The sequence below is a fragment of the Aquarana catesbeiana genome, linkage group LG08 (assembly GCF_042186555.1).
Source record: "Aquarana catesbeiana isolate 2022-GZ linkage group LG08, ASM4218655v1, whole genome shotgun sequence".
Taxonomy (NCBI): domain Eukaryota; kingdom Metazoa; phylum Chordata; class Amphibia; order Anura; family Ranidae; genus Aquarana; species Aquarana catesbeiana.
Window position 1 is genome coordinate 135,638,244 of NC_133331.1, and position 16,518 is coordinate 135,654,761.

General features: G+C 45.9%; 1 protein-coding gene across 7 annotated transcripts in view; it reads left to right on the plus strand.

The window, feature by feature from the left end:
- LOC141106055 (solute carrier family 22 member 15-like) overlaps window positions 1-16,518 on the plus strand; it is a 658,271-nt gene that overhangs the window by 190,909 nt on the left and 450,844 nt on the right. For 5 of the 7 annotated variants that reach the window (XR_012235678.1, XM_073596433.1, XM_073596429.1 and 2 more), the window contains exons 8-9: window positions 8,502-8,591; window positions 15,294-15,379. Coding sequence is in view for 6 of the 7 variants with exons in the window: in XM_073596433.1 (XP_073452534.1) it covers window positions 8,502-8,591; window positions 15,294-15,379 (176 nt within the window). In the remaining variant the exon portion in view is untranslated. The remainder of the gene's footprint in view (window positions 1-8,501; window positions 8,592-15,293; window positions 15,380-16,518) is intronic. The other 2 variants (XM_073596430.1, XM_073596434.1) reach the window with 1 other exon arrangement.

The window sequence follows — 16,518 nt, forward strand, 5'->3', positions numbered from 1 at the left end:
GACTGCGAACCTTCGTTCTCCCTTTGCTTTGTAGCGGCATTTGGGAATGAGAAGGAGGTTTTGGTTAGATGATCGAAGACTGCGATTGGGTGTGTAGTGTTTTATTTTCTCTCGAAGGTATTGAGGCGCGTTTCCTTGCATGCATTTGTGGGTGAGGCAGAGGGTCTTGAATGTGATCCGATTCTTTACGGTTAGCCAATGTAGGCTCCTCAGGGATGGGGAGATTGACTCCCAGGGTTTTTTTCCTGTTAACAGTCTTGCCGCCGCATTTTGGATGAGTTGTAAGCGCGCAAGCTGATATTGGGGTAATCCTATATAGAGCGAGTTAGCGTAGTCGAGTCAGGAATTGATGATTGTTCCAACTACTGCTGCTTTGTCCTCTTCTGGGATGAAGGGGATAAGTCTACGTAACAGGCGGAGGAGATGGTGGGATCCACTGACTACCGATCCTATTTGTGCATCCATTGTCATTTCTGAGTCAAAGATAACTCCGAGACTCTTGACTTTGGTGCTTAGGGAGATGGTCTGTCCTAAGATGGTGGGAGGTGTCCACAGAGTCTTGGTTTTGGCATTATGGTTAGCGTGTAGGAGAAGAAGTTCTGTTTTTGAACCGTTGAGTTTGAGGGAGCTACTGGTCATCCAGTCATCTATCATAGTGAGGCATTTTTCTATTTGTTGAAGGTGGTCTTTTTGTCTGGTGATGCGAAAGTACAGTTGGGTGTCATCAGCATATGAGTGGAAGGAGAGGTCAGATTTTCTGATGATTTTGAGGAGTGGGCGGATGTAGATGTTGAATAGGACTGGTGATAGGGGTGAACCCTGCGGGATTCCACAGGAGATTGTGCAGGTTTCAGAGGTGAATGCTCCTAGTTTCACTATCTGAGAGCGATTTTCTAAGAAGGATGCAAACCATTTTAGACCAGGGTCTGTGACTCCTGCTACTTCTGTGAGGCGGGCGAGTAGAGTGTTGTGGTCCACTGTGTCAAATGCTGCACTGAGGTCTAATTGTACCAGGAGACACGATTCTCCGTCATCTGCTGCTTCGAAGGCATCATCCCATATTTTGAGAAGTGCTATTTCTGTGCCTTGCCCTGGGCGAAAGCCTGATTGCAGAGGATCCAGGAGTTGGTGTGTGTCCAGGTGGCGCTGTAGCTGTTGTACTACCGCTTTTTCCATGATCTCCATGATCTTGGAGATGGTGTTGAGGCTTGTTGGTCTGCGGCAGTTAGGGTCGAGATTGGGTTTCTTTAGAAGGGGTTTGATGATACCTTGCTTGAGGGTGGTTGGCACAATCCCCTCTTTGAATGACTGATTTATGAGGTGTGTTATAGTAGGAGCCAGAATGTCGGAACACTCTTTCAGGAGTTTTGTGGGAATCATGTCATTTGGAGATGTGCTGTCTCGAAGACTTCTCATAATGTTTCTAGTCATGTCAGTGGAGATTGGTGCTAAAGAGAAATCTGGTGGTTTTGTGATATTCGTGTCGGTATCCTCTTCTTGCTTTGGGGTGAGTTGTTTTTTTCTGATGAATTGATTTCCGAATATTGTCGATTTTGTCGATGAAGAAATTTGATAGCTCATTGCAGAATTCTTGAGTATCATTTGCTGGGGGCTCTAAGCAGGTAGGGTTCATTGATTGGGCGACTATTTTGAAGAGTCCCCGCGGTCGGTTTAAAGCAGTTGAGATGATGTTTGAAAAATGTTCTTTTTTGGCTTGGAAGATTGCTTTGTGGTATTTCACAGTGAGTATTTGTATTTTGTATGGTTTTCCTTGGTAGGATTTCTTCTCCATGCCCTTTCAGCTCTTCTACGTTCTTGTTTCAGTAGTGTGAGGGTGTCATTAAACCATCTGGAGTTTTTTTTGCGGATGAGTGTTCTGCGTTTTGGCACCACTAAGTCTGCTGTTTGTAGTAGTGCCTTGTTTAGGAAGTTGAGTGTTTGTTCCGTTGAGAAGTTTGAGTTTAACAATGTTATTTTGTTTGATAGAGTGGTTTTGAAGAGTTCAGAGTGTAGTTTCTTCTGAGTTCTGTTCCAATGTGTTGTTGTTATATGTTCCTGTTTTTGGAGGGTGGTGTCAGTGGTGATTTTAAACTTGATGGCGTGGTGGTCCGTCCATGGAAGCGGTGTGTTGTCGAATATGTTGATGTCCATATTCTGTTCGAAGATGAGGTCTAGAGTGTGTCCTGAACCATGCGTGGGAGCATTTATCAGCTGTTGAAGACCTGGTTCTTCCAGTTGGTTAATGCAGGCGGTCGCGATAGGGTCTTGGGTAGAGTTTGCCCAGAGGTTGAAGTCCCCAAATATCAGAAAATTTTTGTTTTTCAGGGCATGCATTGAAATGAATTCAGTGAGTGGTGTAAGGAGATTGGTCTTTGGTCCTGGTGGTCTGTAGCATAGTAGTATGTGAATGGTGTCTTGGGGTGTTGTTTGAAGCCGCAGGGAGAGTGTTTCCATAAAAGGCACTGAGTTCTGTGAAGTTGGTTTGGTGAACACAAGGTGCGATTTGAAGATCACTGCTAGGCCTCCTCCTTTTTTTCCTATTCTATGCTCAGTTAGGATGCTGTAGTTCTCAGGCACCAGTTCCGTTAGGATGGTGTTGCAGTCGGGTGTTGGCCAGCTTTCTGTAATGAAGAGGCAATCTATGTTGTTTTCAGTGATGAAGTCGTGGATTTCCAGTCTGTGCTTTACTGCAGATCTGGTGTTGATCAGGGCGCATGCTAGTTGTTGTGGTTGGATTGGTGTCTCCTTGTATTTGATGGTTGATTATGGTTTGGTCCGTAATAATTTTTCTTTTTTTAGTCTTTTTTGAGTGGCGGTTGGTAAAGTTAAGGCGGTGTTTCTTAGCCTGTGGAGGGCATCCGCAGTGTACTTGAAATTGCACATGATGGTAAAGACTGTTGCTGAAGGAGGATGCTGAGTTGCTGGGGGATGGAGGGGTTGGAGGCTGTTTCTGCTACTGGAGATATAGTTGCTGGCTGAAAGATGGTGTGTAGTACTGGGGGTGATGGGGGGGCTGCCTACCTCCCTCCTGTTGATCCAGAGAAAGGCAAAAAACCCCTAGCTGAGCTGGACAATCGCTACAGCAGAGAAAAAAATTCCTTCCTGACCCCCCGAAGGGCGATTGGCTCGAGGAGCCTGGATCAACTATTAGGGTACCCAGTGGGCTTACCTGAGCAGGAGATCCGGAGGAGAGGGGGAGGGGGGCAATTTGTAGGGGGGGTGCTGGCTTACTGATTAACCTGGTGGTGCCTGTGTCTTGGAGGATCTATGGAGGACGCCAATCAGGCCAGAGCCGTGGAATCCTGGTCCCTGGTGTTAAACTGTGTCCCCGCAGGGGGGTGTTCTGGTGAATAGGGCACGGAGCCCCCTGGATGGGTGTGGGAGGATTATGAGGTGCTGGCTTGCCGAAGGTTATGCCGCAGCCGTGGTCTGTCCCCCAAGTCTAGTGCCTTAGAGTGGTGGGGGTGAATGGACGGTGGCTGCGGTGGTGCCCTGGTGGGGGGGGACGTGGACCGGCAGAGGGGGTCCGAGGGATGATGGGTCTTACCTGGAGGTAGGTCAGTGCAGACCTGGGAGGGTCGGGAGGGAGCGGGTCCTGGTACTGACCTGCTGGGTGGTGATCTGGCTGAGCTCTGGAGAAGGGTGGAGATTGCGGCTTCCTGGGTGGACCAAGATGGCCGACGAGCTAGGCCCGAGCTGCGGGCTGTCCTGATGCTCGGCTCCCGGGTGGTTGTGGTCCCGTCTGCTGGCGTGCTCGGCTTCCGATGGAGGCTGGGGGTGAGCGGGGGGCCGCACTAGCAGAGCTGGTTGGAGCCGTGGTGTGTCCTGTGGGACTGCTCCGGAGGCTAACAGCTAAGATCAGCAGGAAGTGTTCTTGCCGTGACGGCGTGATGAGCGGTGAGTATGGGGCTGGCGGAGCGACGGGAGGGTCCGGGATCCCATCCGTTCCCGGTCACATAGCTGGATGAGGGGGGTCCCGGTGACTATATAGCTGGGGGTCTGGGATAGTCCTGGGTGATAGTCCTGGGTGAGGGAAGGCTAAAGGTGGCCGGATGGCCGGAGCTACTGGAAGCCGGAGCTTCACACGCACGCACGTCTGCACGTCTGCTCTCTCTCTGAGCTGATGCTGCTCTCTCTCAAATCCCCAGACTGCTTCACAGGTTGCATGTGCACACAGCTCAGCATCCATGAGGTAAGTACAGTGGGGAACAGGGAAGGGGGGCAGGTAGGGTGTACGGTGTTCACCTTTTTATTTTTTGTGAAAAGATGAATGAACACTTTAAACTGTTGGATCTTGGATCTAGAAATGTTTGCTTTTGACACTTTATTAGGTAAACATTGGCCATTTAGGGATACATTTCATATTAAGGATTAAGGCTTGTAATACAAGAAAAAGTTTGTTTGTAATTATGCCTAGCCCCAATATCATAAGTAATTAAAGGTAGCCAGCACTGGAAAGTAGTTCAAACCAAAGTTCAAAAGTCAAAACAAAATAACAGGGCAGCAGTAATAACACAGAATAAATGCCTATACCTTAAACATGCCAAAACCATAAAGATACATAAAAACCATGTCATACAGTATATTCATATAATAATCACAAAAGTCCATATCATTCAAAAATATCTTCAAATTCTATGTTCAGTTGGATACCCAACACATATTAGGTAATATTCACAAGGTGCGCCCCCAAATCTGTTTGCCTATACCACCCACCTTCATAAATAGACCTCTTACAATAGAAAAGGTCTATAGGTGACTATTTATAATTCTTATGCTGCTAACGTTAGTAAATAGATAGGAAAGTATATCATATTTACTTGTTTCATTTCTTCAAGTTGCTTCCTGGTTCCCAGGTCTAGTCAAATTATGTCATACATTTCAGGAGTCTTCAAAAGTGGAGGGGGAGTTTTCTTAGCTAAGCGCACCCTCTTGCATTTTTTTCAGTAAACTTCAGCACTATTTCAAACTTTTAAAAACTTTTTAAGGCCCCATGCACACAGTAATCTTCAAATATGCTGTTTTTTCTTCTGCCAGAAATTGGCAGACAAAATGCATCTAGTATTGTGTATGTATGCGTGTATACTACTGTCCAGAATATTAATTTATTCTGACAATTAAAATAATATATTTGTGCTTAGATGCATTTATGCACGTACACCGATACAAAATGCTGATAACCTGCACTCTGAGCTCAGGTTTAGGGCAATTTTTTTTTATGCACCCTTACTATGCGCTTAAACATCCTCATGTGCATAGTCACTGAAAATAACATGCAGCTGCATTCATGGACATTAAAAAAATTCCACACGCCCTAAGCAGTGGCATTTTTCAGAGTGCATAAGGCCTAATGAAGCCAGCTAGCAGCTTTTTGACAGTCAGCCTGCACTTCCATAATATGTGTTGATCATCTTCAAACTGGAGGCTGCAAGATAGAATCTGAAAACTGTGTAAAATGAGTTGTCTATGCTTTCTGTACACAATGTTTTTACACACCCTGATATCTGACTCTCATGGCTCTTCTGAAAAGAAGTTGACCAGGGGCGTGGCCTGGCTGTGGAGGAGTGAGGACGTCTGTCTCCTCAGCTCCCTGTCTGCCGCTGCATTAACAGCCACATAGAGGGGAGAGATTGCCTCCGGAACCCCGGAGAACATGTCACAGGGAAGGAGAGCGCTCTCAGCAACCAAGAGCGAAGGGATCCCAGCAGGAGGAGCTGGACACTTACTTTGGCCTGACCCGCAGACCGGGACAGGAGGCCTCCAAAAATGGCGGCGGCGGCGCCGAAAACAACTAAGGCAGCAAAGGCTGCACAGAGAGCAGCGGCTCAGCAGCAGCGGCAGCAGCAGCTATAGGGCTCACAGATCCCCTCTCCGAGGCTGGTGAATGACACAGCCCCCTCTGTCCCCGGGATCCTCTGCCTCCCATGACTAGGGCCCTGACATGGCTGACTTCCTAGGGAAAGGGAACATAAAACGCCATATTTGGTCTCTCCCCACCCGGGATGACCTGGAAAAATTCACAGCCAGAGTGGAGAAAGCCTTCAGGGAGGATATAGCCCAGCTCAAGGCTGACACTAATGATTTGGGAGCCAGGGTGGAAACTGTGGAACAGAGGCTGGATGAGGTGTTGCCTGCTATTTCCATGCTCCAGGACAGATGCAGCTTACAAGATCAGAAAATTGAAGCCTTACTGTGCCAGTTAGATTACTTTGAAAACCGCAGTAGGAGAGCAAATATCCGCATACACGGTTTGCCAGAAGTCACAGCTCCTAAGGATATTGTTCCCACCCTGGAAGATGTCTTGAGAGAAATATTAGGTCTGCCTGCCACGGCTCCTATTGAGATAGACTGTGCTCACAGAGCCCTTAGGCCGCCCTCCCAAGATGTGGATAATCCGAGAGATATCATCTGTAAACTCCACAAATATACACTGAAGGACAGGATTATGCAAAAGATGTGAGGGAAGCAATACTTTGACTTCGATGGGGCCCACCTATATTTCTATCAGGACATTTCAAGATGCACACTCATGCGGCGCAGAGCCCTCCGGCCCCTGCTGGAGGCTCTCCAAAAAGCAGGCCTGCCTTATCGCTGGGGATTCCCCTTTTATCTACAGGCACCCAAAGATGGCAAAACTTCTATGCTGCGCACTAAGGATGACCTCCCACGTTTTTTGGATACCCTGGGACTTGAGAAACAAAAGTGTGGCGCTATATATCACATCCACAGCCGTGTGTATTACAATGAAGACATATAAAAATGGTGAATACTACCAAAAAATGTATGACCATAAAATGGATAGTGTCAAATAATTAATCAGTGTTGATCACATATAAGGTAAATACACAATAATACTTAATCATCAGATGTGTCAGTGATTAATAAAAACCCGTGCTGGTTCCATGAGCCAGACACCAAAAAAACATAAAACTTTAGAAGTCCATAAAAAATGTGTAGAAAAATAGTGAAGAAAACATCAACAGAGTTCAAAGGGGGTGATGCATGGCCAGATGGTATTCACAGAATTTTAGTCGCACCAAATCTGGCGAGTGGGCAGAAGGGAGACCACAAGTGTGCATAGATTGTACATCAGTGCCGGGGTCAATACCAGGAGTAGAGGAGGCTTACCGGAAAGAATTGACCTGAAATGGCGTACGCCAGACAAGTCAAAAAAGCATAATAACCACTGGTTCTGGGAAATGCGTCTTGTCAGATGTCATCAACAGATGATGGAAAGAAAAGGGGGGGTCCGCACGGCTTCCTATTTTGGAAGAACGAAACAGAGCTCAAATATCAAATAGCGGCGATCGTGAGGGGTCCACCCGACATGTTTCAGCTAAGGATATTTGATATTTTGAGCTCTGTTTCGTTCTTCCAAAATAGGAAGCCGTGCGGACCCCCCCTTTTCTTGCCTTATATGTGATCAACACTGATTAATTATTTGACACTATCCATTTTATGGTCATACATTTTTTGGTAGTATTCACCATTTTTATATGTCTTCATTGTAATACACACGGCTGTGGATGTGATATATAGCGCCATACTTTTGTTTCTTTTGTTTTTTTTCTACCTTGAGTCTATAGGTGTGTTGGCTGCTTTTCACTTTCTTTCTAAACGTAGCGCTGTACTTATTTTTTTATTTTTGTTACCCTGGGACTTCAGCCAGTTGATTTTCCGGACTGGAGGGTCCCACAAGACCACCCGCGCCTACAGCTCCCCCAACCCTGGCTTCCAGCTAAGCGCAGGAGTCGCAGACGAGACCACAAACACCCCACTTCTGCCTCCCTTGTGGACCCTGTGTCACCACGGCAACGGAAAGCTCCCTTTCTCCGACCGGTTTTCTGTACTTCTGTGAGGAACATTGTTCCCTTCTGTTACGGGGATCTGCCCTACTTTTTGCAGGGGCTTCCTGCCCATTTGAGCAAGCAGGCTGCCTGGAGTTGGGACATAAACTCAGCTGCACAACATGCCACCGAGAACCCCTCCATTAGAATAACTGATCCTGGTAATGAGCCTGATTGTGATCTCCTATTGTTGGCCTGGGAGGGCAACCGGAAGCTACATTTCCAAACCCAGTCCAACAGGCCTTTGTTTTGGATGCCCTGTTTTTCAAGTTCATTTTTGTACTTTTTTTTTTTCTCCTCAAGTTTGAACTCTGTTCTTCAGTTTTTGTTTCCACGAAAGTTCTCCCCTCTTATACATTGCATTTTGATCAAGAGATGGCGGCGGGTAGGGGCTGACCCTCGCCCTCCTCCCTCTCCTGTTGGTCCACGTTCCCCACGTAGGCCTCACCTTTTTTAGGTATTTTTTTCCTATTTTTGGAAATTGGGACGGGCCTCGGGAACTTCTCCCCTAAGGGGAGGGACCCGACGCCTGGCCCTCAGGTACCCCATGTTGTGGTATTGTTATTATTAATGTACTTTGCGTTAATGTGTGTTTTGCTCTCTTTAACCATGTTTTCTTCTTTCCCCTCCTCTTCACTGCATACCTACTTACAGGGACTGCCTCCGGCTCTGCCTCCTGCTCTGCGCCCACAGTCATGCAGCGAGACTCACCCACTCCAAGAACTCCTTATGGCATCACTTAAGGTAATCTCGTACAACGTACATGGTCTCTGCTCCTCATGTAAGTGCAGTAAATTATGGTGGGAACTTAAGCGCTCAGGGGCTCAGCTGATCCTTTTACAGGAAACGCATTTCACCCCCCAGTCAATACCTAAATTGCCCACCCACATATATAACCAATGGTTGCTGAGCAATTCACCCGTTGCGAAATCTAGAGGTACAGCTATAGCCATACATAAGTCTTGCCCCCTCCAGGTCAATAAAAGTAGGGTGGACCCTCAGGGGAGATATGTCTTCCTAAAGGGGACCATGGCGGGACAGAAGCTCACAGTTGCTACGATCCATGCCCCTAATTCCAATCAACTTACCTTTTAGGTTAACACCCTTGATAGTCTGACGGAATTCAAAGAAGGCCCTTTGGTCCTGGGGGGGTGACTTTAATATTAGCCCAGAAACAGAAAAGTCTGAGAGCTGCTCCCTAACATGAGACACCTCCATCCCTATATTGCGCAGAAATACAAAAATTCGCCCAGAAAATTTATTGTGATAAATAACATCCAGTACAAGTTATGAACATCGGTGACACATACATAACAGCAGCATGATAAAATGGTCCTAAAAACATAGCCATCGTGACATAACATCAAAATATAAAACGTATAAAGAGTACAGATATACATGCTACATCTCTAACCCGACGCGTTTCGCGAGCTCTCCTCGCATCATCAGGGGCTGATGTGTATATCTGATGTCTGTAATAAACAGGTAAGGAGTATATTGAAGTATAGGTTATGGTAGGACAACAACATGAACCCAGAGTAAGTAATCCAATACCCACTTGTCAGGCGTAGAACCCCGAGGAGGTGGCCCTCAGACGGGGGGCAGTGGGGATACATCTCCCCCGGGAACTGAGGGGGAGGAGACCACCAAATGGACGTCCAGGATCAGGCAAAGGGCAGGCAGGGCAGTTGAAAAAAAGAGAAGAATAGGCCCGACTGTCACCCAGGATGGTTACAGAGTGTATTCACTATAATGAAATAAATAACAAAAATATATATATATCTAAGATAGTGGCGATAACCATATAAAAAAAAAAAAAAAATTGGCAATAGTATGCTTGAATATGAAGGATACAGGGTGTTCAGCAGAGCATGAGGGAAAACAAAAGAACAAGAAACGAAAGCAGAGAAGTGGTGAGAAAAATGTGAACCCAAGTGTTACCTATGGACCTAGCAGGGCATACTCCATGTCATAGCATATATAAATGTGTATAAACATATTGGAATGGTGAATGACACAATCTCCCTAGTAACCCATGAGTCCTAGATGACATGAATACCATAATAAAATGCATGAATATATATATTGTATGACTAGGGTTGTTAATGTCGCACTGTAGTGGGAATGTAGTATAGTAAACTAAGGTACAGGGAATGCAGGAGTGTCCTGCAGGGCATGGGGAAATGTGGTGTGGGAAGAAAGTGCATGTGAGGAAAGAAGTGAATAGTGAAGGGAAAAAGGGAAAAGGGAGAGGGGGAGAGAAAAGAGAGAGAGAAGAGAGAAAACAGGAAGAGGAAAAGGACGAGGAGAGCTCGCGAAACGCGTCGGGTTAGAGATGTAGCATGTATATCTGTACTCTTTATACGTTTAATATTTTGATGTTATGTCACGATGGCTATGTTTTTAGGACCATTTTATCATGCTGCTGTTATGTATGTGTCACCGATGTTCATAACTTGTACTGGATGTTATTTATCACAATAAATTTTCTCATTCCTATACTCTTGTTATTTTTCTGTGACCACAATGGACACGTCATTTAAAGTCCCACGGGCGAATTTTTGTATTTCTGCTTAATATTAGCCCAGACCCACAATTAGATACTTCTTACAGACGCCCCTCTCATTCACATGCCTTCCTTAAACACTTTCGTAGATCCCTACAAGCCCACCGCCTCTTGGACAGCTGGCGAGTTCTCCACCCCGTGGATAGGGATTATAGCTACTATTCAAAAGGTGCATGATGTCTATACCCGCATAGACCTGATTTGTGTAGACCACTTGGCTCTAGAGCTGCTGCAGGCCTAGTCCATCGGGAATATCATGATCTCCGATTTTGCCCCAGTCATGGCTGCACTGGTTCTACCACAGGGCACCCGCAAGGCCCGGTCATGGCGCCTAAATGAATCCCTGTTGGATGATGCGGCAGTGGTCTCTGGGGTCACGGGGTTCTGTCCCACTACTTCAAGGAAAACACCACAGAAGGGATAAGCAAAGGGATTGTTTGGGCGGGCCATAAGGCAGTGGTGAGAGGCGAACTGATCTCTCAGAGATCCAGACTTAAGAAAGCCAGGCAAGCAGATTTCGATAGGGTACTTCAGGCGCTTCAGCGGGTGGAACTTAAACACAAACAGGACGGGGACCCAGAGGCTTCGAGGCCACTGATGGAATTAAGAGAGTTATTCTCTCGATTGCTGGACCGACAGGCACGCAGACAACTGCGATACCTGTCGCATAGATACTATTAACATGGCAATAAGTGTGGCCGTATGTTGGCTAGAGCTCTTAGGAAGAAACGTGCGCTCATGTATGTACATAAGCTATGCCTCTCCTCAGATGACTACGTGGTCAAGTCCTCCAAAATAGCCTCTGGGTTCCAGGACTATTATAATACTCTTTATAACCTAAACTCAACACAGACCCCGGAGACCCAGGCTGCAAAATTGAAAGACATTCAAACTTACCTGACTGCATCTGGCCTACCCCCACTGACAGACTAACAATGCTCCACGTTGGAAGCCCCATTACCACCACTGAGCTAGAATCCACGGTGAACTCTTTGCCTAATGGGAAGAGTCTGGGCCCTGACGGGTTCACCAAGGCATATTATAAATTGTTCCTACCCCTATTGTCCGAGTCGATGTGCAACTACTTTAATTGTATAGCAGATGGCACCACAATCTCTAGAGAAGCCCTGTTGGCTCATATTTCCGTAATCCCTAAGGAGGGGAAGGATCCCGCTATGCCCCAAAGCTACAGACCCATATCCTTTCTTAATGTGGATATAAAAATAATAGCCAAGATCCTTGCAACTAGGTTGAAGCACCTAATCCCACTAATTGTCCACCCAGATCAAACAGGGTTTATAACAGGCAGAGAAGCTAAGGACAATTCTATCAGAGCAATTCACCTTATTCACTGGGCGTGCGCTTCCCCTAAATCCCCTCCCTACTTGATCCTGTCCACCGACACGGAGAAGGCCTTCGATCGGGTGGACTGGACTTATTTACGTGCTGTGCTGGAGGCGTTGGGCCTAGGCTCACACATGCTCACCTGGATCATGGCTCTGTACTCGGACCCAAATGCTCAAGTCAAAGTTAACGGCTTCCTTTCCCCAAGATTCCTGATCAGAAATGGCACGAGACAGGGGTGCCCTCTATCGCCACTTTTGTTTGCCCTGGTGCTGGAACCATTTCTACGCACTGTTAAGGCGAACACAGATATTAAAGGACTCACAGTAGGTCACACGGAGCACAAGCTCTCGGCTTACGCCAACAATGTGCTTTTCCACCTCACGGAACCCCTGATCTATTTGCCTAATCTGATGCGGGAACTCCAAAACTTCGGGACACTTTCTAATTTCAAAATTGATTATACAAAGTCAGAAATATTACCTATTCAACCGACACCCTCCCTGGATGCCAGGTTGCAAACTGCCTTCCCATTCACTTGGACCAAATCGTCCCTAAAATACTTAGGTATACGGCGGACGGACAGGTTTGACACCCTATATGCCACTAATTTTCCCTCCTTACTAACAAATGTGAAAAAAGATTTGGCCCTGTGGACTAAGACAGCTTTCACTTGGCTAGGAAGACTCAATATCATCAAAATGAACATTCTCCCACGCGTGTTGTTCTATATGCAGATGGTACCCGTGGAGCTTTTTTGCTCAGCTATCCAGTCTGATATTAACCTTTGTCTGGAACAATAAGAGACCAAGAATTGCAATTAGACTGTTAAGTCGCAATAGAGACATAGGAGGTCTGGGCCCCCCAGATGCTCAAAGGAATCATCCAGATGCTCAAAGGAATCATAGGGCTATACTCCTTCAGAGGATACTTAACTGGCGCTTCCACACTCAATCCAAACTATGGGTCTCACTAGAAAAGTATATGGCGGGGAGGAACTTGGCCTATGCCCCGTGGCTGGCCCGGAAACACAGGGGGCTGTCTGCCTTTACTTCTCTGCTGATGACCCAGGTCCTGAAAACCTGGGACCGACTCAACGCCAACTTGACACTGGTGCCCCCTGTGTCCCCATTGGGAGGTTATCTGTGGCTCCTGCCTGGTGAACAGGCAGCTTTCTTCGGCCCCTGGGTAGATGATGGAAGTGCCAGTTGTGGTAAATGAATGCAGGACGGTAAATTAATTCCCCTCGAAACCCTACGGGACCGGGCGGGGAGTTTCCCTATGGACTTTTGGCACTATAGGCAGCTCCACGATTTTTTCAAAACACAAGGAGACTCCATACGAGATATCTCCTCCCTCACACCTCTCGAACGCCTCTTCATAGCAGAAGAACCGATCCCACATATGGTCTCTGAACTCTACCAACTGCTTAGCTCTGCTTCTCCTGCAGTGAAACCCTCATACGTCAGGGCCTGGGAACGGGATTTAAGGACAGTTTTCACCCCCGCCCAACTATCTTCACTCTACCAACTTACTCGATCCAGCTCCATTGACTCCAAGACGCAGGAAATGAATTACAAAATACTGATGAGCTGGTACCGAGTACCGGCAGACTTAGCAAGAATATTCCCATCCACACTAGACCAGTGCTGGAGGGGTTGCGGTCACAAAGGCACCCTTCTGCACATTTGGTGGGATTGCCCTGTGATGAGACCTTACTGGGAAGACATCAAGTCACAAATCAAGGAAATTATGGGCATAGACATACCTCTCTCTCCGGTTCACTTCCTGCTACACATTCCTCCCATGCCAGTGAGCCAGTACAGGAAGAGTGTGCTGCCTCACCTGCTAAATGCAGCTAAGCGGCTACTCCCCATATTCTGGAGGCGCCCGCAAATCCCAAACAGGGAGGAATGGCGTCGCAGGGTGGGTGATATCCGAGAGGCAGAGGATTGGATTGCCACCTGCAGGGGTGTCTGTGACCGCTTCACCGTGGCTTGGCAGCTCTGGACCGTGTATGTCTCGGACCCGGGCCGCATGCTTTCCAGCTTAGATGTAGCCCTCCTGGAACTGGCGGAGCCTACCCTGAGGGTGCGCCCTCAAGGCTCACAGACGGGAGCCACCACTTGAAGGGTTTTAACATACCAATACGCCATTTAACCAAATGAGGGAATGGGGGCGAGATGTTCCTTCCTTTTTTCTTTTTTAGCTTTCCAGCATATGTGGAGATGTTGACGGGGCTCGGAGCGGAGGCGGAGTTGGACGTGAGGTTCCAGGTATGTTCTAACCCTGTTCTAAAGCCTGGACTTGGGGGGGCTGGGTCGGGGGGCACTGTGGGGAGAGGTTAGCTGGAGGCACAAGTTTGCCCCCCTCCCCCCACGTGCGCCCGCCTGGCCCGTCCCTTCATCCCAGGCAACACGCTATAATTTAAGTATTGTATAGGGAACCTACCAAATTTGGTACACACGAGAACCCCTCTTAAGAGGACAAATATGTCTCATACTCAGCAGAAGATAAGACGGGCTGAGTCGCTCTAGCCCGATAAACAGGTTGAGACTATCTCGCCGACCCACCACCTGATAATTGCTCTTTCTATAACTCTAGTTGCATCAAATTATAACTGTGACTGTTTATCATTAATGTTTTCCTATTCTTTCTCTTTCATGTGAAAAACAAAAAAGTAATGATTGGTGTATTACTTGAAGCCATCACCTTTGGCAATTGTTTTTTCTTATTTTTTTTTTTTTATCTTGCAATGTAATACCCTGTCTTTTACAAATAAAGATTCTTTAAAAAATAAAAAGAAGTTTACCAGCTTTGTTTAGTATTCATATGCATATGTCCAGATTTACAGCTGTAGTGTCCCATTGTTGATCCCTCCTCTGCACACTTTGATAAAATTCTCACATGAAGCTGCAGAATAAGCTGATATGGAAGGAGGTTGCTGGAGGAAATTCACTTAAATGGATCTTCAAATCACATAGTAAACCTGGACATATACCAGTAGAATTACATTCACAAATTTTCATTTTCAGAACATTCATTCAATTTTCTAATGGTTAGTGGGTCAAGTCAACAATTTAGTTCAAATCTTTGATCGTATTGACGATGAACGTTGAGCATCTGAATGAACGACATTTTAAACTTGAATGTGAGTTTTGTTCTGGAAATCGCCCTAATATGCCTGGGACTTCATTCATGTAGCAGGTCTGATTTGAAATTTTAAGGGCTTTTGAACTAAATAATTCTACTTAATCATGGCAAATTCAAATGCCCCGATGAATAATTTTTCAGAATTTTGAAGGAAAATTCGAACAAAATTTCTCCTGCTGTATGGTCAGCTTTAGTACATTATAAGCGGTCTTATTAAATAAGGTAGGTAGCAGTTTGTAGAATAACTCACAGCAGTCAAAAATAATTTAATATATATATTTTTTAATAGGTTGACGTGTATGTTTGCTAGCAGTCATTCTGCTTGGTATATTATCTTTGTTTTAACCATCTGCTTTCTAAATAGGCCTGACTTTATTTTTCAGGTCTGGACGAGGAAAATCCACAGCTGGCTTTCTAATGTTCGCTGGACTTGCCTGTATATTTACAGCGTTTTTACCAGAAAATAACAGTAAGTAGAAGTTAAGTGAGAAGCAAACCAGTATCTTGTACAAATGTTCAATATACTGTAGATTTGTAATATCTACATGTACTGTAGATTTGTAATATCTACATGTACTGTAACGTACTGTAGATTTGTAATACGTGTTCATTTCTTGGGACTTGTAGATGGTTCAGGTGTTCAGAAATTCTTTATATGTGTCCTTAAACCTGACAGCTGAGCTAAACAAATTATGCCTAAATTCAAGAGCCATGTACAGTATCTCACAAAAGTGAGTACACCCCTCACATTGTTGTTAATATTTTATTATATCTTTTCACGTTACAACACTGAAGAAATTACAGTTTGCTACAATGTAAAGTTGTGAGTGTACAGCTTGTATAACAGTGTAAATTTGCTGTCTCCCCAAAATAACTCAACACACGGCCAATAATGTCTAAACTGCTGGCAACAAAAGTGAGTACACCCCTAAGTGAAAATGTCCAAATTGGGCCCAATTAGCCATTTTCCCTCCCCGGTGTCATGTGGATTGTTAGTGTTACAAGGACTGTCTCAGGTGTGAATGGGAAGCAGGTGTGCTAAACTTGGTGTTATCGCTCTCACTCTTACTGGTCACTGGAAGTTCAACATGGCACCTCATGGCAAAGAACTCTCTGAGAATCTGAAAAAAAAGAATTTTTGCTCTACATAAAGATGGCCTAGGCTATTAGAAGATTGCCAAGACCCTGAAACTGAGCTGCAGCACAGTGGCCAAAACCATACAGTGGTTAAACAGGACAGGTTCCACTCAGAACAGGCCTCGCCATGGTTGATCAAAGGAGTTGAGTGCACATGCTCAGTGTCATATTCAGAGGTTGTCTTTGGGAAATAGATGTATGTGTGCTGCCAGTATTGCTGCAGAGGTTGAAGAGGTGTGGGGGTCAGCCTGTCAGTGCTCAGACCATAAGCCGCACGTTGCATCAAATTGGTCTGCATGGTTGTCGTCCAAGAAGGAAGTCTCTTCTAAAGATGATGCACAGGAAAGCCCGCAAACAGTTTGCTGAAGACAAGTAGACTAAGGACATGGATTACTGGAACTATGTCCTGTGGTCTGATGAGACCAAGATAAATTTATTTGGTTCAGATGATGTCAAGCGTGTGTGGTGTCA